At 35.8% G+C, this 22,535-nt stretch overlaps 1 protein-coding gene across 11 annotated transcripts in view; it reads left to right on the forward strand.

The window, feature by feature from the left end:
- MINDY3 (MINDY lysine 48 deubiquitinase 3) overlaps window positions 1-22,535 on the forward strand; it is an 82,860-nt gene that overhangs the window by 38,629 nt on the left and 21,696 nt on the right. For 10 of the 11 annotated variants that reach the window (XM_026016076.2, XM_026016059.2, XM_072749436.1 and 7 more), the window contains 2 exons: window positions 4,318-4,398; window positions 22,450-22,522. In XM_026016076.2, coding sequence (XP_025871861.1) covers window positions 4,318-4,398; window positions 22,450-22,522 — 154 coding nt within the window. The remainder of the gene's footprint in view (window positions 1-4,317; window positions 4,399-22,449; window positions 22,523-22,535) is intronic. The other variant, XM_026016067.2, reaches the window with a different exon arrangement.

The raw sequence follows: 22,535 nt of genomic DNA on the forward strand, positions 1-22,535 counted from the left end.
CTATTACTGAAAATAAATATATTTTTTGGTAAACCAAGGGAAAGGCTGTATTGTTTCTTCCTCATAACAGGTTGCTTCACTGAAACAACTGGCAATACTTATTAGGCAAAGGAAAAGAATTTGTTAGATGCCTAAGTTTTAACTTTTGTCTGTTCCATCTGAAAAATTATTTCACAATTAAACAAATTTCAATCATATCACAACATTAAATTCTTTAACGCATGGGCTAAGGTTAGGAACTGCCTTGAACCTCTTGTTTATTGATAGATATTTCGTTGCTTTCCTGCATAAGCTGAAATAACTATTGAATGTTCCAAATAGCTTTAAATGGTTAATAGTTCAAATCGTTAATGATTTACACATAATGAGATGTCCTGATTTTGAAGGAAGGAAGAAGTAGATCTAGTTTTCTTTTCCATTTTAGACTAGTGAGTCCATAGCAGTAGTTCAATGATGATGATTTGGTAAAGTAACAGTGTCTTGCCCTCTTTCTTTCTTCCTTTCTTTTTTCTTTCTTTTAACTGGAAGTGTTCTTTCATGACAGCACTTGGAAAGGAGTGATACGGGTATGACAATCAAAGAGGTTTCATCCTGCCCTTACCCATTAGTAGAGATCATAGTATTACACAGTAGTAATTCTTTTACAAGCTAAAGCTGTTCTGAAATAGCCTGGCAACCAGACCATTAAGCTGCATCCCGTTCTCCCAAGAAACACACACATTCATAGATCCTAAAAGTGTATACACATACATGCACATACCTGTGCACAAATAAAAATGATAACTTCATAGAGGTAATGAATATGTGAGTTAACTTGATTTTGATGATTTTTTCACAGTGTTTCCATACAAAAACATCAAGTTGCACACTTTTAATATATACAACGTCCATATATCAAAGATATTTTAATAAAGCTGTTCTTTTTAAAGCACATGTGTGTGTTTTGCAGGAGGATTGGGTATGGAGGTGATAAACTGTGAAATCTTCACCATGTGGCCTATAATGCCCTTATCTTGATCCTGTCTGTCCCTCTTCAGTTGCTTTGCTCTCTCTATTGCTGTGCTCTAGCCCTGCTGGTTTCCTGCCAGTTTCTCAAACACACCCAAGCCCTTTCCTGCCTAGTAAGACTTCATACTTGACGTCATTTCTGCCTGGAATACTCCAGCTTATAAATGGATAGGCTCCCTCTCCTCTTCAGGTCCTACTTAAAATGGTGCCTCAAAGATCTTTTCCTTGGCCATTCCTTCAGTGACTTTCTTTCACAATTTTGTAGGAATAGTCACTCTATAATGCTCTTTTCATTATTTATTTTTTTAATCTTGAATGTGCTTTTTTATTGTCATCCCCAGTGGATTATAGACTCTAAAGCTAGTAACGGTGTCTTTCTGGGTACCTATTTGGTGTTCAGTAAACATTTTTTGAATGAATGAATGGCCAATTTCACCAGAATTGTAAGCTTTTCTAAACCATGCTTTTGCTTTTCTTTAGCTGTTAGGTAGAACAGGGGAATGCCTGTTTTCCCCCCTAAGATCTTAGGGGGGAAACAGTAGTGGCTGTGTATTCTATTACATGTTGATCTAGAGTTGTAGCTGTAATTGGTATTTTATAAGATTTAAAGATTTTTCTAGTGGCAGGACACAACACAGTGATACTCAGACAAAAGGCAGAACTCTCTATTATTTACACCTCCAAACAAGAGAGGGCTACCAGACAGGATCACAGGGGAATTATACCTGTGAACAGGGTGACAACAAGGTGTGACCATAGGGCCAGTATTGGGATGGAGTTAGCTAGGTTTCATGGGCTCCCAGTGGACTGGATAATTTCAGTGAGCTCTGAGGCTCAGGACTCTCTCTGCTTGTCTGACACCTGGCTCCAGGGTATATACATAGTGGCCAGGAGTATGGGAGACCTGGAAGGGAAGTGGTTGGGATGGTGTGATAAGGCTTTTTGAAAAACTATGTCACGCTGTGGTGTCTGTCTGTACATAACTGTAGATGTTCCTCTGATGACCTGTATACATTTACTTTTCACTATACATTTAGAGAATAGCATTAAGGAAATCATTGTGTTTGTATTAATTTTATGAATCTGAGCATTTCCGCTTTTTAATATTGTAGCAAATTGCTCTTTACAAATTAACATTTTCATATCATTTTGACTATATGTGTTCATTAACACAATTGAAAGTCTTTATACACACACATACAATGAGAAAGGTGATTCTGAGTGCTTTCGACTGTGCCCTTTTTTTTTTAATAGATAAGCCACCTACTGTAAAACCCACCATTTTGAAGTCTGCAATTCAGTGTTTTTTTCACAAAGTTGTGCAACCATCACCACTTACCTAATTTCAAAATGTTTTTCTTAACTCTGACACGATCCTCTAAACCCATAAGCAGTCACTTCCCTACTCCTTCCCAGCCTCTGGCAGCCTTCTTTCTCTGTGGTTTTGCCTATTCTGGACATTTCATCTAAATGGAATCATACGATGTGTAGCCTTTAGTGTCTGGCTTCTTTCACTTAGCATAATGTTTGCAGTGTTCATTCTTGTTTTAACATGTAATAGTACTTGGTTCCTTTTTATAGCCAACTCTTCTGTTGTATTATATATCAGTTTATCTTTTCATTGGCTGATGGACATTTGGGTTGTTTCTGCTTTTGTGCTACTACAAATAATACTGCTATGAACATCCATGTATATAAGTTTTTTGTGAATGTTTTCATTTCTCTTGGATGTATACCCAGGAGTGAAATTGCTTGTCATATACTAATTATATGCCTAACTTGTTGGGGAGCTGTCAGACTGTTTTTCCAAAGTGGCTACACTATTTATGCACTCTTATTTTTTATATTATTATAAGACACTTAATGAGTTTGTACCTTTTGATCCTACCATATATATAATCCTCATATTTTACTTCTACCTTAATTAAATACACACAAATGCACACTCATTTTCTAAAAGAGAAATTAAATAACATCTAAACTTTTCACCACAAGAGGCAGCTACCACATGAGGAGTGGTAGAAAACCTGATTTAATTCCAGCTTTCTACTAGTTACCTGTTTGAATTCATACAAGGCACCAATCCCACATACATCTCTGTTTCCTGATGTGAAATTGAAGGACTTGGGCTGAGTACCTCTAAAAGCCCTTCTACTTTGAATCTGTGATCAGACCTTTTCCTTTGTCTTTGTCCTTTACTCTTACTCTCTTTTGTCCCCAAACCATCATCCTTCCTGCTCTTCTGGTTCACCACTGCCATCAGCATATCCAGCTCATCCTTCTCATCACAGGACAAAGAAACTGATGTTTCTGTGCATGGATACAAGAGAGTACCTATTTCCCACATGGCTAATGATAAGAAAAATTCCACAGGTCCATAGTGGTGGTTGAAAGCAGGGCATCCTATCAGGGATTTGACTGATGAGGCAAGAATTACCCTGACTGCTGTTAAGTAGCCACTTGGAATTTCCCTGTTTCAGGGAGTCTGTGTGAGAAAAGAAAATACAGCAAATTTGATTGGTAAGGTTGTTTTTACGTCGTATTCTATCCTCATAAGAGTATAGAATTGATTGATGGGAACATGATGGGATTTCCCAAGTCTATTTTTTACTTGCTGATTTTAAACTTTCTCAGTCACACACAAAACTGATACTCTCAAATTTTGGATACTGTAGCTTTTGAAGATTAAATCTATAACTTTGAGGCAGGCTATAAGTATAACTTTTTGTACATTTTAAGGAGACTTTATATTGTAGAACTTTGAACTTCTCTCCAACCATGAAGAGTCAAGAGACAACATTCTTTTGTATTCTTAAATATTTTGGAGTATATATTTTGCTTTAGAGAGATGATTATATTGCCCTAGGTTCTTTGAAGACAGGATGTGCTTAAGGCTTTTTCCCTTTACTTATTCATAAATATATTCATTATTAATTTGTAATTGTTTTCTTGATAAAGTAATTACCACCAAATTTATAGTTTCAGAGTTTGAGAACCATTCTATCTAGCAACTTCAGTAAAACCTAAGAATGATTCTTAGGGTTAAACTAAGTTTTTCCAGCTGTGTTAAATCTGTATTATTGATACTCTGATACAAAGGTGTGATGTAAGCTTAGCCCTGACAGTCTATATAACATTGATTTTTACATTCAGCATTTGACCTTATGGGTAAGGCATTCTGGCACAATATATTATTCCATTTAAGTATGAATTGGACTTTTCAGTTATGCTTTGAATATTCATGGGCAAATATTCAGCAGGCAGTATAAAATTTTCATTTGTTTGTTTATTTTGCTACATTTGTTCTAGGTTGGTTCTTACTTGAAATCTCCAAAATTCCCTATATGGATTGTTGGCAGTGAAACTCACCTCACCGTATTTTTTGCCAAGGTATGCTTATAGCAGGACTTTTTTTTTTTTTTTTAAGTATGACATCAGGCAACAAGTAATATAAGTCCATATTTAGTTTGGATCTTGTGCAAAAATTCAGTATATTCCTACTAACAAGTGGATTGTTCCAAAATCTAAAAAAGTAATAGTAGAGAAAATATTGTTACACTGCTTTAGTTTTATAATTATTTCAGTAAAATCTGTCATTATTTTGTTAAAATTTCTTTATTTTTTGTGACTTTAGAGCTTTGGCTTTTGATATTTTTCAGAAATCAGTCTGTTAACTAAATTTAAAAGTTTTAGATTTCTCATTTCTAGAGAGGATAAGAATCTAATTTATATAATATAAAATAATTTGTTATAACATCTAGGAGAATATTTTTAAATCCATTAATAGTTCAGTGGTATAGAAGTGTTCTTTTAAGATGTTATATTTCCTGCAATTTCTATATGGTTATAATATTAACATAGATTAAATGCATTTGAATATGTTTATTTTAAAATCTTGAAACAAACCCCTTTTCTAAATTTCATACTTTAACTATAGTATTTCTCCACAATGGAGTAGTTACAAGCTTTGGAGTCAGACTTCATTTGAATCCTAACCTTCCCATTTAAGAATGTGGTCCAGCCTCTCTTCTCATGTTTTTAAAACGGGTTTCTGGTAATACCTAGCTTTTAAATTTGTAGTCCGATTTAAATATAAAATGTTCAGTATTTAGTGCAAGTTATGTGCCTGGGAAATCTTGGCTGTTGCCATCATCATCATCCTCACTGCCATTGCACATGGGGATGCCTAGATGGAGTTGCTGATGTTGGAATAAAGGGAAAAAACATAGAATTATTAATTTTGAGGTTCCTTATGTCTATAGGACTTTCCTGATTACCCCACACACCTTTTTAGATTGTACTTGTTAGTGTTATTTTGTGTCTGAAAGAAGTACGAATTGTATAAATTGTACCAAAGACTAAACTGACAGGGATCCCTGGGTGGTGCAGCGGTTTGGCGCCTGCCTTTGGCCCAGGGTGCGATCCTGGAGACCCGGGATCGAATCCCACATCAGGCTCCCGGTGCATGGAGCCTGCTTCTCCCTCTGCCTGTGTCTCTGCCCCTCTCTCTCTCTCTCTCTCTGTGACTATCATAAATAAAAAATTAAAAAAAAAAAATTAAAAAAAAAAAAAGACTAAACTGACAGCACAAAGTCGTGTGGATCTATTTACTCCCTTTTTATTGGATTCCTTTTAATGCACTGCCTAAATCTAGGTAGTGGATTTAGAGCAAGATACATACTTACCTTTTCTTCAAGAGAAAAAGCTATAAAATATATCTCAAAAAGTACAGACTTTGACAGAAATACAGTACTAGAAGTACTGATACGTTATATTTAGTCTTAAAGCTTGCTGTTTATTTCTCTCCTGAAGTAGAAAAGAAGTTAAACGCATAATGTAAACTATAGAAACTGAACAACTTTAATTCCAGAGGGAGGATATCATCATTTGACTGATTTTTGTGTCAAGTGTTCTAAATTTCCAGAAAAGAAAATCAGTTCCAATTTACATGCGAAAATGTAGTTTTAAGCTAATTTTTATTTTAATGCCTAGCTCCATTTTTCAGCACAGAAAAACTTAATAAATTCTATGAAACAATGTAAGTTTCAAATATAAAAGATAATGAGATGAAAATATTTTAAATCTTAAAATTTATGATTGATACTTAAGAAAAGATTTTGTCATTAAGTAGCAGAAGAGATTTTACAGAGGGTTAAATAGACGGAACAGTCAACTGAGCTATATAAATATGGAGACATTTTGTATTTTATTTTTTATTTTTTTTAGTTTTGACATTTTGTATTTTAGCATCTAAATGTTAGGTTTGTTGAAAGATACCTTCTTTTTCTGTGAAACATACACTTCCTACCCACCTGCCTGGTGTTCTTTGGTGTTCCCATAGCATCAATCCTAACAATCCGATCCATTGTTCAATTGCACTTATCACACTTCCCATACCTTTTTGTGTGGTATGGTCTGCAATGAGCCTTGTGTGGGACAGGGACTCTCATTCATTTTAATAATAGACTTCAACCACGTACAACAAAGTGTTGAATGAGAGCATAAAGTGCATAGAAACAGAAACCCCTGCCATGCCAGTTGTCGGCCTGACAGAAGAGCTCTGTGTATGCCTTCTAAGTCAGACAAGGTTTTCAGCTCTCTATGTATTTGCCTCCCTGAAGCTACTGATAATCATAATAGGAAAATGTACACATGCAGAAAGTGATTAGAGAGAATTTTATTTTATTTTTTAAAGATTTTATTATTTATTCATGAGAGACACACAGAAAGAGGCAGAAACACAGAGGGAGAAGCAGGCTCCCTATGGGGAATCCCAAGCGGGACTCGATCCCAGGACCCGAGCCAAAGGCAGACACTCAACCACTGAGCCACCCAGACTCCCTAGTAAGAATTTTATAGTAAAATTTTAGGTTCCTCAACTAGTACAAGTCCTAAAAATCACATATATCACCTTATTTCTCTTTTAGAACTCTTGAATTTTATACTAATTGTTATGTTTTTGTACTTACCTTGGTATCTCTGGATCTGGTACATAGTCTGGCACATAGTGTAGGGGATTCATTAATTCAGTGAATAAAGCCTATGCATGAATTTTCCACACTTGGGCTCCAGTGATATTTATATCTTGTAAAAATATTTTTTCATGACTCATTCTGAAGCTTCTTAAAAGCATGGGTACTTCCTCTTCAGTGTGTTTTAAAACAACTGAATTTAGATTGTTTGAATATGGTTCTTTAAAAAGAGTTGCAAGTAAAGAATTTTTCCCTTTGTGATAAAAGCTGGAAGATTACATACGTAGTAAATGAGATCAGTAATGCTTGATGACATTTATTAGGTCCAGTTTAAATTTTTTTTTAATGAAGTAGTCTTCTTTAATCTTCATCGTGTAGACAATACTGTAAATTTTGCTGTTCTTTATATTACAAGACCTATTATTTGATCATTCTTGCTTTGATATTTTTGTATTTAAGAAAGTAATTTTGGCCTTGTTTTTGTTACTCAAAAAGTAATCTGGGGGTTTGTTTTTCTTCTTTATTTTTGAGTTTTGGCTTATTTATTTTGGGAGGGTTCGCTCATTTTGTGTTCCATGGCCTGAAACATACAGCAGTTTAATGTAAATGCTGAGGTCTTTTTCTTTAAAACTGATAGGTTTGCATGGATATGTAGTTCATGTGCTGACCTCTTTGTGCTGATTATGATTAAGTAAAAAAGCCTGTTTAAAGGTCACAATTTTCAAAGTAATCTGTAATTTAACATTTTAAATTACACTGCTTTTGAATAGCAGTGTAATTCTTCATGTGACACATCTGGGGTGATAGTAGTTGCAGCTGTCATCATTCGTGTGTATATTCATTTGTCAAATATTTACTGGCACCTAGTATGTGCCTGGCATTTATGCCAGGTACTGTGAAGACAGTGGTGAGCAAAAGAGATGGGCTCCTGTTCTTACGGAGGTATACCTTCTAATGGGAGAGGCAGTAATCAAAGAATCACTTATAAAACTATAAAATTGTAACTATGATGAGGGCTGACAAAGCACAGGTCTATAAAGCCCTAAGAATTTATCTTAGTTTTGGAAAATTATGAATGTTTCCTTGAAGAACTGCTGTCTACCCTGAGCATCGAGGTATTAGTAAGATGAAACTACAGGAAGAGAGAACAGAGCCTTCCTTAGATAGGTAGTAGTCAGAGCCAAAGACTGGTGGGAAAACACTGGAAGAGAAGGGTAGGAGTACTGAGGATTCAAGGGGAAAGGTATGAAATGAGGGTACAAAAGAAAAAGCAGGTCTTTGACAGACTGTTCAAAGAGTAATGATAGCAAAAAATCAGTGGCAGGAATAGTTTTGGGGGAGATAGGAAAGAAACAGGACTAAATTTGCACTTTGCAAAGGACTATGTATGGCTAATTGTGGAAAACAGACATGCTGAAGGGTAACTTAGGGCGTGGGTATAGAAGACTTTTGTAGTATTTTGGGTAAGCAGAACTTATAGGTTTGATCAGGGTAATGGCAGTAGATGTTGATGGAATATATAAATGTGAGAGATTTGTTCCTGAAGTAAGTTGACAAGAAGACCTTGTGACAGATTGGATTGGATAGACAGAGGTAGAGGAAGCCAGTGAGAGGAGAGTTAATCATTAGTCTTAGAGTCTCAGCAAGAGCTCAGCAGCTTTGCTCTTATTGAATGTAACCCACTCATCAACCCACTTTAATCAAGCAATTAACTTTTCATTGGACCAGTTGACACAGTCAAGAGGAAGGACTGAGTCACTGTAGTTCGAGGTGTCTCAGCAAAATGACCCAGCCACATAACCCCACGGTGCAGTTTACAAGTCCCACCTACATGGACAATGCTTGGAATGTTTACATGAAAAACAGAAATCAGAGCAGTAGGGGAGAAAGAACTCAATAAAATAAATTTATTTTTAAAAAAAGAAAGAATGGCGATCGTGTAGGGCAGTTAAGGGATCAAAAGAAAACTTTAAGAAACCAAAAACCACAAGAGAAGTTACTATATCCATGAAACTCTGAAGGCTATGAGGAAAGAAATTTGACAAACAAGAAACTGAAAACTTACTGAAAGAATTGAAAGACGAATTGGAGAACTCTCTCCCCATGATCATTGATAGTAGCTTCCTGACTGAAGACTATGCTGTTACCTTTAGAGGAGCTGTAGTATTTTCTTAATTCAGTAACTTAAATGACCCCGTGAAAATTTAAGTCACTTCCTGTTACTCTTCTGTTCAAAACCCTACAGTGGTTCCCCTTCATTAAGCATAAAAGCCAAAGTTCCTTAGAATAACGTGATAGGCCCTACCTCACCTCATCTGATTGACTCCAGTTGCCTTTCTAACCACATTTCCTACTACTCCCCCTTCCAGTCTTGCTTGGCCACACTGATCTTTCCTCTACCTCAGGAAGGAGGCAGGCCCTTGCACTTGCTATTCCCCTTGCTTAAAATGATCCTGCCTCACTTGTCTGTATAAAGGATTCTTTTCGTCTGTCAGCTTGGTATTCAAACATTATCTCCTTAGTAAGGCCTTCCCTGGCTGTCTCTTCTAAAATGCCAACCACTTCCTCTCTCTCCCTTTTCATTAACATTCTCACAGATATAGGTATATTTTAATTGAGGAGAAATTCACCTAACAAAGTTAACCATTTTTTTTTTTAAGTTAACCATTTTCAAGTGAACAATTTAGTGGTATTCAGTACATTCAGAATATTGTACAACCACCACCTGTTAGTTCCCAAACTTCCCCGTCACTCCATTATGAGACCCCGTGTCCATAAGCATGTACTCCCCTTTTCTCTCCAGAGCCCTGCTTTCAGACTATCAATTTACCTATCCTGGATATTTCGTATAAATGGAATCCTACAACATGTGACCCTTTGGGGATTCTTCCACTGAGTGTAATGTTTTTGAGGTTCTTCCTCCTTTGGCACGTTATCATCACTACTCAGTCCTTCATAGGGCTGAAAGATGCTGTGTTGTATGCATAGAACACAATTCAGTTATCTGCTTGGTGGGCATTTGGTCTGTTGCCACCCTCGGCTAGTGTGAATAACGCGGCTGTGAATGTTTTTTTTTTTTTACAAGCACTTGTTTGAGTCCCTGTTTTCAGTTCTTTTTGGTAAATACCTAGTACTGGAATTGCTGGTTCAGGTGACAATTGTCTGTGCAACTTTCTGGGGAAACTGCCTAGCTGTTTCCACAGCAGCTACACTGTTCTATGTTCCCAGCAGTAGTATACAAGGGTTCCAAGTTTTTCCACATCTTTGCCATCACTGGTTATTTTCCTCTTTTCTTTTTATTGTTATTATAACTGTTCTAGTGAGTGCTAAGTGGTCTTTGTGATCTTGATTTGCATTTCCCTTATTAGTGATGAAGGGTGTTGATCTTTGATTTTATATACTTTTTGGCCATATGTATATGTTCTTTGGAGAAATGTTTATTCAAGTCCTTTGCCTATTTTTGAGTTGAGTTGTTGTTTTTGTTTTTTGTTTTTTGTTATTGAATTGTGAGTGTTTTTAATATGTTCTGGTTTTAGGTACATACTGTATACTTGTTTTATGATCTGTCTTTCTCACGAGTATGCTCTCTGAAGGCAGGATTTTTGTCTGTTTTGTCTGTTGCTGTTTTCCACTGCCTATAACAGTACCAGACACAGTGTTGGTGCTCAGTAAATTTTTGTTGAACACATGAATTGCAGAAAACACTGAAGATTTGTCTCATCAAAAACTGTGATATAACCATGCCTGGTATTTGAATAAGTGGGGAGATGGGGACTTAGGAATGCTAAGTTGTCTTTGATCATAAGAATTTAGTAGATCTTGAAGCTTATAAATCATGAAATAACAGTTAATTTATGCAGTATCTGTATGGAGACTAGAGCAGAAGAACTCGCTTTTGCTCTTCTGTTTGATCAACTTAAATACACATACAGATTTTCTCCGAATTAGTGAATAAAAACAACTTTGATGAGAATTTGTAAGTAAGCATTGTTACATACACATATACTCTATCATACTTAAAATCTGTGCGCATGGTTTGAGGATGGGTAAGAAAATTGTTCCTATTCAGTGAAATAACTTTTAGGACTGTAAGTAATAAACTATAGTTTATTTTAAAAGAGGTCTGAAGTTTGTGATTCTAAATTTCAGTGCCATACTGTGTACTTAATAGTTATCCCTTGATATTTGAGATGTCTAGTAGTCAACTTTATTTTATTGGAACCTTCTTCCTGACCCATGGAGACTCAACACATTTTGTAGTATTGGAAGAGATTTTTCACAATTCAATTTTATCTGAAAATCAGTGATAAAAGTCAATTTAATAATTGACTTTTATGAGCAAGTAGAACTTCAGATTGATTATAACCATCTTTTTTATCTTCTTTAAGTTTTTAAATTTAACTCTCCGCTACCTTTTATAAGTCCTCTTAGTCTTCCATCTGGCATAAAAAAGTGATCTTTCTTATTAAACTTCTGTGTCTAGGAAATAGCAGAAATGACATTGGACTCTTGATTTATCTAGAGAATATGGTTGCAAAGCATACATAGAAGCCATCCTGTGTAAGTGGCTGTTTTATACTTAATATCGAGGGGAATGGCACATAACCTAACTGCAGGGATCATATAGGAACTCAGTCATCAAGCACCAGGGGTCCCAACAATACTGCAATAATGAGGATATGGGTGAGATAAAATGCAGTATGTAAATGGACTGACTTCTTCAAAGAAGGAAACTTAATTTCCATTAAGGAGGGTGGAGAATTCTCCAACTCATTTGAGCCATGACAGAATAAAATTTTCGTATCTGTACCTTGTGAGAAAGCATGCTTTGTAGGTAGGGTAGTAACGTTAAGTCATCTTACTAAACGTCATCATACCACGGTGCTTTTTATTTTTTTTTTAATTCAAGTACCATGGTACTTTTGATAAACTGAAAACTTACTTGAGTAGTAGATGCTTGAATATAGAACCTATATTTTTAAACTTATCTTTCTTGAATTCTTTCCCTTAATTTAAAAAAATAGCTCTTATGGTTAAAACAAGCCTATATAACATTTGTAACATTTCAGAGCATCTCTTAAAAGTCAGGTCTTTTCACACTGAAACATATATTTTAAATGCCCAAATTTCATCTGACAGAATGTTTGGGCAGTTGTCCACTTACCTTTTTCTTCTCCTCTAACCATCATTTTTCTCTCTCTCTTTTTTTTTTTTTCTTCCTTTTTTATATTTTCGTTTTACGATTAAATTATTCGGGTCATTTTGATAATTTTCTCTTGAATTGGAACTAATTATGAAATGTCTCGAGCAAATTCAAGGATGAGAGCTTTACATTTGAAATTATACATACGTACGATTAGAATTCTCATCTACATTTTATAGTCTGGGACCAGTGAAAAATAATCTCTCCAAAGTTGTACGCTAGTGAGTGCCAAAGCCAGGATTCAAACTCCACAATCTTGTGACTCTGTAGTTTTTCACTACTTGTGTCCCATAGGATAACAAAAAAACAATTAGAATCGTATGTATAAAGTAGTAGACTTTTTTTGTCTTGTTTTTATTGTGCATTTCAGTCTCTGTATGGGATAATAGCTTGCTGGTTCAATATAAAAATAGCTGGAACCCACCTATGTACATCTAGTTTCATCTTTGGAAGATCAGTGACTAATTTCCCTGGTAATCCATTTCATACTTTCTTTTGAAGTTGGAGGGATGAGTTTTACATCCCTTTTTGTTCTCTTTTATGGTTATAAAAAGGACTCTTTGTGAGTGTAGAGTATCACCGTTGACCTTTCCTGTGATAAAGCAGTTTTCCTTTTAGGTAAGAACACATGAAAACACATGACTGTTGAAACTAAGAATATATAAAGAAACTGAATGTAATGCAAAACATGTAGCTGTTCCTGCATGAGCTGACTGCTTTTACTGTAGTGTCTGTTACTGAGAGTCTGCTGAGAATTCTTTATCCAGAGCAAGCTCTTTCGTGTGTTAATCCTTAAGTGTAACATTAGGAAGACCACTGCAATTAAGTGTTAGGTTTCTTTTTTTTTTTACGTTTTTAAACCTGGATAGCTCTACTTGACTGTTAATAGATTTCTCTACGTTGTCATAAACACAATTTTAAGAAGTAAAACAATGCTTTATAGACTTTATTTGTTAAAAAGAAAATTCGCCTCTGTGTATCTTACATTTTTGGGTAGAAATTGTGGACCTTGGGATGCAGGTAAATTCAAAGTCTGGCATTCTGCAACTCGTAGACAGTGTTGCAGTTTGGGTTTGCTGTATTAATGCAGTTTTCATCCCATCCATTTATCTTAAGTAAATTTGTGAGTTTATGCTTATGTTTCAGAATGTCATGCCTTCTCTCTTACAGAAAGGAAATGGATTCGAGACCTAAAGTATTTTTATACTTAAAGTTGTAACTTGTCATGTGTGCTCTTAACACCTATCCTCAAACATAAGAATAGCATCTGGTATTTGAACGACTTGAAAAATTTGGGTAGAAGTCTACATAAATTAACAATTTTCAGTTATAAAAATTAGTGAAAAAAACTGTGAATTTTTAACCACAAACTGTTTCCTAACTGCTTCACACACTTTGGAGGTACCTCTCATCAGCTATCTGTAGGGTTATGCCACGGATTTGTGCCCTCATAATAAAGCTTTTATTTTTAACTATTTTTATCAGAGACCTTTCAAAATGTATTATAAATATTCTTGCCTCTTTAAACAAAGTAACAATTAAATTGCTTTTATGTTCTAATACCTACTTCTTTGAATGCCCTTAGGCAGTCATTTCTGTGTCTGGTTTTTATAATTTTTAGGAATTTAATTTTTCTCTTCGTTAATCATGTCAGCCTGCTGACTGAAGGAAGTCCTTTTTTCCCTTTCAATTTGTTTCTAATAATTTTTTGTTACAGTAGAACCCAAATAATTGTCCAAACAAGGTAAAATATTGTTGATAGAAAGGCCTATGGTTGTTTGTCATGAGTAAAGTCTGTGAGTTTTAATTGGAATCAGCACTGGTGGGTCGACACCTCTAGGTGTCTGTCGTAATTGATGAAGATAATTGCAGTAAATACACTGGATAGCAGAATAGAACATAAGGTCTTACATCATGTATGTAATGTATAATAGAGTTAACAAATTTGTGATTTTATTTATCTATGCTTTTATGTTACCCTCTGCCCAGAATGTAATCAAAATCCTGCTCATTATTCATGGCCCAGCCTTGACATCTTTTGTGTTTTGACTCCTGCTTCTTACTCCCTTGTTGCTCCTAAAATTTCTTCCCTCTTTCTACCTTCTTGTGATTGCTGATATGAACTGCAATTTACCTGTTTTCCCACAGGACCTAGTGTAGCTAACATTAGGCATTGTACTAAGTACTATTGAAATGCAAAGATGAATGATACATTGTAATAGTGTTCTATTTCCATTTACTCAGTGCTGCCTGTGTGAGGCATTAATACTAACCATCTTGCATGCATTCCTCATTTAACCCTCAGGGCACCCCTGCTAGGTAAGTGCCGTTCCTCATCTACATTTAATAGTCTGGGACCAGTGAAAAATAATCTCCCCACAGTTATATACTATTGAGTGCCAAAGCCAGGGTTCAAACTCCAATCTTCTGACTCCGTAGTCTTTTAATACTTCTGTCCCACAGGATAACAAAACAAAACAATTACACAAGGGTGGAATAGACTGGAAGAGAGAAGAAGTGGGTGCAGAGGATCAGATACTTGAATTAAAGAACATGATAAGTTTTGACTTAATACGAAATGAGGGCTATATTCTAGGATTGGAGAAAAGATTAGGCAAAAAGACAAGAGATGTGAGATGTGATCGTCCATGCTGTATTTGGGGAGTAGTAATTGGAGACCCTGAACCATATTGGTTGTGTTAGAAGATTAAGGAGGTTGCAGAGGTTGGGATCAGATACAGGACTACTTGGAATAATCGTTTATTCCCAGACCATCTTCATTATACTATGTTGCATGCTTCTCTCTCTCTTTTTTTTTTTTTTTTTTGTTTGTTTACATGCTTCTCTTGATGTGGAAGGCTTAACATGGATATCCAAGGCATGAAATATAAAGGATGTATGGAAGTAGAATAACTTTCATAATGAACAATAAGAACTTTTCTCTAAAGCTCTGATAAAACTTAGTATTAGAAATTTGAGTATTGTGACTATTTTTAATAGTCAAACCCTGTTGAAAATAATATAAAAGCAGGGAAGCCCAGGTGGCTCAGCAGTTTAGCACTGCCCTCAACCCAGGCATGATCCTGGAGACCCAGGATCAAGTCCCATGTTGGGCTTCCTGCATGGAGCCTACTTCTTCTTCTGCCTGTGTCTCTGCCTCTGTGTGTGTGTGTGTGTGTGTCTCATGAATAAATAAATAAAATCTTTAAAAAATAATAATATAAAAGGAGAAAGGATTTGGCGGTGGGGGTATGGTCAGGGTTGTCCCTTACTCTGCATTTGTACTAATGCAAGCATGCCAAGCTTAAGTTACATGGTGTTGTGTGAACTACAGTATAATCTTCATAAGTATTCATTTTCATATGAAACATAGAAAGTCTGTATATGTGGAGAGTCCCCTTTATGCAGCTTATATTATTAAAATCAGTGTCAGTGGATAAATGTGAAGGGAAAGACAAGGAAAACATAGGCCAGCTATGAACACAAAGAGCAAATATACATGTGGCAGAAGCAGAATCAAGCCCCAGCCAGAATATTAGGTTTTAATTCCTTTTGCCAGCTTCCTGAAGTAACCCTGAAGCTTCAGTGGTTTATTCAGTATTCAATAAGGAGACAGTGAGAACAGTCCATCTCAGATAGGAGGGTTAGTGACCACTAGAATTGTTTAGATTTGCCTGCATGTGTTGGTGATTGAAAGCATTTCAACAAGGTGAGTTTTGCTATATTTAAATCCTCTATAGGGGCAGCCCCGGTGGCTCTGTGGTTTGGCACCTGCCTTCAGCCTAGGGTGTGATCCTGGAGACCTGGGATCCAGTCCCACATCGGGCTCCCTGCATGGAGCCTGCTTCATGTCTGCATATTTCCTTCTCTGCCTATGTCTCTGCCTCTCTCTCTCTCTGTCTGTCGGTCATGAATAAATAAATAAAATCTTAAAAATAAATAAATAAATCTTCTATAGACAGTGCACCCTGTATTTACCTTTACTGGGTATACCACTCCTACCATATCCCTTCTCTCCAGGCACACTCTGAAGCTATTTCTCTCTTAATTTACATGGTGGCTGCAGTTGTGTTCCATGTGCCTTCTTCATTCCCAGATCTGGACTGAAGGAGGGAGCATCCTATGAGGAATGTGCATTTCTCCTGGTAGAGGGAAGAGAGAAAGACACTTGGCAACCACAGGTGGTATTTAAAACTTCTAGGAGCTAGCAGAATGTCTCTTTTGCTTATATTGCTCTGGCCAAACCCCATGTCAGTGACAGTAGGAAGTATACCCCTCCCAGAGAGGTACTTCACATCCTATAGCCACAGGCAGTGGCAAATAATCCTCTTACAAATCAAAGAGGTGCAAGAAATTGAGAACAATACCCTCTACCACCATTAGGTTACTTTGTGTCCAGATGATTTAACAGACTTTAAAATGATTCAAATGATACAGAATCTCTACTTAGAAATAAGGAGGAATTTTCTATTTGATTTTTTATCTAGGTAGTCATTGAATATTACCTTTAATCAAAGAAATCAGAAAATCGATTTTCTTGAATCGTGTAGGTATTAACGTGCCTAGAGAGGAATGGCTTAGGTTTGCTGTTCTCTTAATGAAATTTGTTAGTTAAAAGGTCAACAGCTCTTCTCTGCCCAGTTCTTCAATATTAAGCAAGAGAATACAGAAAATGATTGTAAATACACAGGAGATTCATTACTCAAAGTGGATGCCTTAGGAATGAATGCTCTGGCAGGAATCAGGTGAGAAAGGCTGGAAGGATTATTAAGGGGAGTTGTATAGTTACAGTAATAGAAAAACCCATTCATCAATATTAATAGTAGTAATGATTTTAATCATGTCCATTGCATATTTCCTCCTGCCTTATTTCTACTTGTACATTTAGAGTTTTTGTTTTTGTTTTTGTTTTTGTTTTTTTGGAGAGAAAGCCTTGAGGGGCTTTGTGTTCCTTTCCTGATTTCTGTAAGGCAACACAAATCAGCGCTACATAACAATGGGCTGTTGTGGAGATAGCTGGGGGCTTTTGCACATTTTAGGGGAAGTAATAGCAGACTAAGGAAAAAGACCACTGTCCTAAGCTACTACTTTCTTTTGTTGTGCATTACCTGAAGAATATTATGTACTTGAGAGCATCTGGTAATTGATTTAAAGTCTGTTTCATAGTGATTTCCAAAATAAGTATAGTGAGTTTAAGAGTCATTATGAAATATAAAGTGATTTTAAAGCAAAACATTACTTAAGACTTAAAGGGAAATTATGTACCACTTTTTTCTTTTGAAGGGCCCTTCATGGCACTCAGATATGTTGTCTACAAGCTAAACTGTAATTTATATATGTGTGATCATTCCTGAAGTTAAAGAAAACTCTCAGAGGTTCTTTGATTACTGATGAGAGGAGATTGCTCTTGATAGTGATAAAAGGTATAATGAATAAACCTTAAAGACCTTTGCAGTAATGAGCTACTTATACCTACCCAACGAACTGAACACAGGCCTGCCTTATATTTCAGTAGGTGTTTAGAAGGATAGCTAATGTTACAACATTTTTAAAAGGTTTATGGTGAACAGCAAATAATTATAATAATAGTGCAGACAGAACTATGTGAAAAAGAGATATTTGTTTCATGACTGTAGGATATTAGATAGTCCCATTACAGCTTGGCTTTTTTTTCCCCCTTCTCTTCTATATAGCACTTTGCCAGTTAGGAAAGTTGGTTGAGGAGAGATAATTTTAAAAGCTATATTGTTTAGCAATCCCTATTGGCCAGTAAATTGGCTAAATAGAAACTGTTCATTTTAACATCCCTCTGATAAAAGCATCTGATTTGTATTTGACCAAGTAGAGAACTACTTTTAGAGTGAAAAGTAGTTAGGTCTGGTCTATTAGGTTTAGTATCTTTTCCCAGTGGCAATACCTAAAAGAGTTTCAGATGCAGTACACATGGAAATTTTGTTCTATTTAATAAAGCTAGTGATGAAGAAAATAAAATGCTTACAGGTATCCTTGCTGACTTGGATAACTCAGAATTCTATCATTGGAAACTATAATTCACTGGTTTTCTGAGGGTAGGGGGTTGATACATGTTTGAATTTTATTTAGAAGGTAATTTTTTAGAGATAATTTTAATATTGTTCATCAAAATAAGCATATAGTAGCATATTTTTCTCTCTTCCATTAGACTGTGACCATAAATATACAGCCTAGGTATTTCTTTACTGCTTAATAGGCTTACTGGTATTCAGAAAGTTGTGGGTATACTGGTAGTTGTATACGGAAAATATATTAAATATGTAATCTAACAGCTATTGCTATAGGAAGTCTTGGAAATCTGAAGGGTAAAGTTCTCATTATTCCTCACACTATAGTATACATCTATTACATGAGAGTTCTATTTTACTTCATCCTTTATGTTCAGCGAGAAAAATACAACAGTTGTACCTCTCACTAAAATATTTTATCTTAAGATTGTAAAGGACACTTTCTCCATTGAATGAATTCTTTACTTCCCACTCAAACTGGCTATGCAAATATGAAATATATTTGACATATATTACCAAATTTACCACATGCATCATTCTGTTAAAGATCTTTAAACTAGGAATCTTGTTCAGAAGTGTTTAAAAACATTAAATAAATTGCTCAAAATTAGTGTTGGCATTTGTCATTTTAAATCATAAAGTTAAAAAGAGTTCAGCATGAAACACTTTAATGGAAATAGGCCTCTTTATACTTTCCCAGATTTCATCCATAAGCCTTTAAACATTACATGAATTTAAACAAGCTTTAACAAGAGATCGTTTTCTATAATAATCTAAAAAGCATTGTAAACACTCAAAGTAGGCAAGCCAATAATCAATTTAGAAGACTGTGCTGGCTTTTATTTGTGGATGAAAACTTTTGGAATGTTTTCATTAGAATTTAATTTTGGGGGAAAGAGGAACCCTTTGCTTTTTTCCCCTTCCCTCTAGCATAAACACATCTTAAAATGAGTGGTATGGTTAAAAACAATTAATTTCTAAGGAGTTTAGCAAATTAGCTATTAGTATATCCTTGGTACAAAAGGAGCAAAACAAGATTTTTTTAAAACAAAATCATTGATGACAAAATCTACTTTATTAGTAATGACCATTAGAGTTGCTGGTTTCATTATGTGGAACCTGACTGACTGGTGCCACTGGGTTGTATTTTGAAAGAAGAGGAATTTTCTGTTGAGGTATCACGTCTGGGTTGCTTGCTCACGTCCAGCGTTTTAAAGCTACGTGTTTCACACTTCTGAACTTCAGCCAGGAACTGGTCTAAATTCCTTTTCCGCAGTCTTCCATGCGGACATCTTTGAAGTAATCTGCTGTTGTCCATTTCCTTGTCGGTTCTCCAGCCCTGGCTGCCTCCAGTGCTCGGGTCCTGTTCCCACTGCCTATAAGCAGCTTGTGATCTGCAGGCATGGAGTGTTCATCGTGTGCTCAGCATTATGAGAGCTCCATGTTTCTACTTCGATATGTGACCATCACTTCCTAACCCCTAATGTTCGAAATCAAATTCATTCTTCCATCAATGCTGATTTCCCTTCCTCACTGCTGCTCTTCTCACAGTTCCAATCCCCTACCCACAGCTCTGCTAGTTCCTTTCTAGCTTGGATCCCCTGCCCTCTTTCTCTGAGCAGAGAGCCAAAGTATCTTCTTTGTAAAACCTAGCAAGGGACACCTTTATGTCCCCACATGTGTCAGAAAGAAGGCATGTTTAATAAGTGCCAGGGCACTTGGGGAAATATGTTCTTGACATTGTGGGGCAGCAAACTGGCCCAGAGGCCATATCAAACCACCAACTATTTTTGTAAAATATTTATTGGAACACATCCACTCTCATTTGTTTATGTATTACTGTATTGTTTTGCTGCTGAGATCATATGGCCCTGTTTATACTCTGGCCCATTACAGAAAAATACGCCAGCCCCTGTTCTAAATGAACATCTGTTAAAGCAGAGTACACTAGGAGTTGTGCCCAAGCTTCAGATGATCTTCTATATCAGGCCAGCATATATAGCCTATTCAAACAAGAATAATATATTTCTAAAGCCTAAGGTTTTTGTATGTTCATAACTAGAGGTAGGAGATATACAGTGAATGTTTTCATTATGTCTATTTTAATTTTCTATGTTAGCATAGTATATTATTTATTTATAGCTCTTAGAACTTAGAGATAAGGCATCAGGTAGTTCACTTTCAGTTCTTTTACATGCTTGCATTTTCTGACATCTTTAATGCAGCTCTATCTTCTCTCAGCCAGAATTTCAGTGACAAATCCCCAGATTCCTACAGCCATTCTAAGGGAAAGAATCACAAAGAACTGGGGTTGGAAATAGTTAAGGAAAGCTTACAGTGAACTACATGGAGCAACTTTTGCCAATACAGTTTGGAAGTGATCATCGCAGCTACCATCATTATGGCCCCAGTGTTAGTAATTGCTCCCTAAATTGGAGAGCTGACACTGCAATCCTAGTGTCAATATGAAGTTAACTATAGAGCTAAGTAAGGCTGTACTGGTGATTTGATATATTATAAAAAGGGAAGAATTTCTAAGAAATATTGTTCTAAACAGGCTAAATAAATACAACCCAAGAATCTGGTAATATCAACCCAAATTACAAATGCATTCTTCCTTTGACCCAGTAATCCTACTGTGGTGCTCTGTCCTACAGATAAAACTGCACATGTGTGAAATTATATGTTCAGATATATTTGGTCCAGCACTGTTTAACACACAAAAGATTAGACACTAACTGGATATCCAGTGGTGAAGGACTGGATCATAAAATCAGAAAGGTATTTGAAAGGCCAGGTGAAAACATGCCACTTGACAGGCAATTATTTGCAAAGTAATATTGAAAATGCAGGGGAAGGAGAACCTAAAAGCTTCTATCAAGAGGTACTAAATGGGAAAAAATTGTATATTACCATATTTTACTGTGTTATCAAATAGCACTTTTTTACTTCAATACATGAAACGTGTAAGGGTTTGCATATATTGTTTCCCATTCCCATTTGGCTTATATTCCCAAATAAACTGAGTCACCTAGTCTAATGATAAGAACTATGCTAATTAATTCTTATACTTTGTTCCTCCTCTCCAACATAAAGTGGGGGCGATGATTAGGACAAAAGTTATTTATAAAAATTTATTTTTCCACAGAGGAACAGCATTTCAAATTGTATTTAACAACTTTATCCTAAACTTATTACAGAGATTTCAAGAAGGTAAAAGGAGGTACTTAGAAACTTGTTCTCTGATAAGGTTTGTGTGAGTGAATATAATTACAGACAAAAGCTCAGGCCAGTGTTAGGAATAGCTGAGCCCAGATTCCAGATATCTGTCAGTCAAGTAAAATTGCACAACAGCTCAACTATGTGGAGTAAAGGTTTGTGGAAAGTCTGAGATAATGCTAAATTTTGTGATTATTTTTTATAAATTGTAATATTGCTGCCAAGAAATTAATCATGATACAGAATTAGTTTTATGGGGCAAGAATTCTGCTTTCTAGATATTTCCTCTGAGTTAAGAAAAATTAAAATGCTGGATGTGCAGAACTTGATGATCTGTGGCTAGGTATTGCCATTATATGCTTACTAAAGTCATAAATACCAAATGCATTTCTCTGTAATTGTTTGCTGTCCTATATATCTCTGGATTTAATTTTTAAATATTCGAAAAGTAGATATATTCTAAGTTATATTTCTTTTGAACAATGATATAAAGCAAAAGTGTAAGTCATTAGTTTTTGCAGGTTGCACTTTTATAGTAATTACATAATATTAAGACTTTTCAAGTTTTTTTTTTTTAAGATTTTATTTATTTATTTATGAGAGAGAGAGAGAGAGAGATGCAGAGACACAGGCAGAGAGAGAAGCAGGCTCCATGCAGGGAGCCCGATATGGGACTCAATCCCAGGACTCCAGGATCACAACTTGGGCCGAAGGCAGACACTTAACCGCTGAGCCACCCAGGCATCCCTTAAGTGTTTTCATATAAAGCTTCAGTATCATATTCACAACTGTTGCCCATGGTTGCAGTAGTATTCCCATTTTTCAAATGTACAGTTAAGGCCCAGAGAGTTTGTAACTTAGTCACACACATCTGATAGAAATATGACTCAAAATCTTCTGATTCCCCATGTCCTAATTCCTCACCATAGCCTCGTATTTGTTCTGTTTATTTTTAAGATGATGATATTATTGTAGCTGGTTGATAGCATGCTTCTTATCTTTTCAGGATATGGCTTTAGTTGCTCCTGAGGCTCCTTCAGAACAAGCCAGGAGAGTGTTTCAAACCTATGATCCAGAAGGTAAAAGATTTTA

The sequence above is a fragment of the Vulpes vulpes genome, chromosome 2 (assembly GCF_048418805.1).
Source record: "Vulpes vulpes isolate BD-2025 chromosome 2, VulVul3, whole genome shotgun sequence".
NCBI lineage: Eukaryota > Metazoa > Chordata > Mammalia > Carnivora > Canidae > Vulpes > Vulpes vulpes.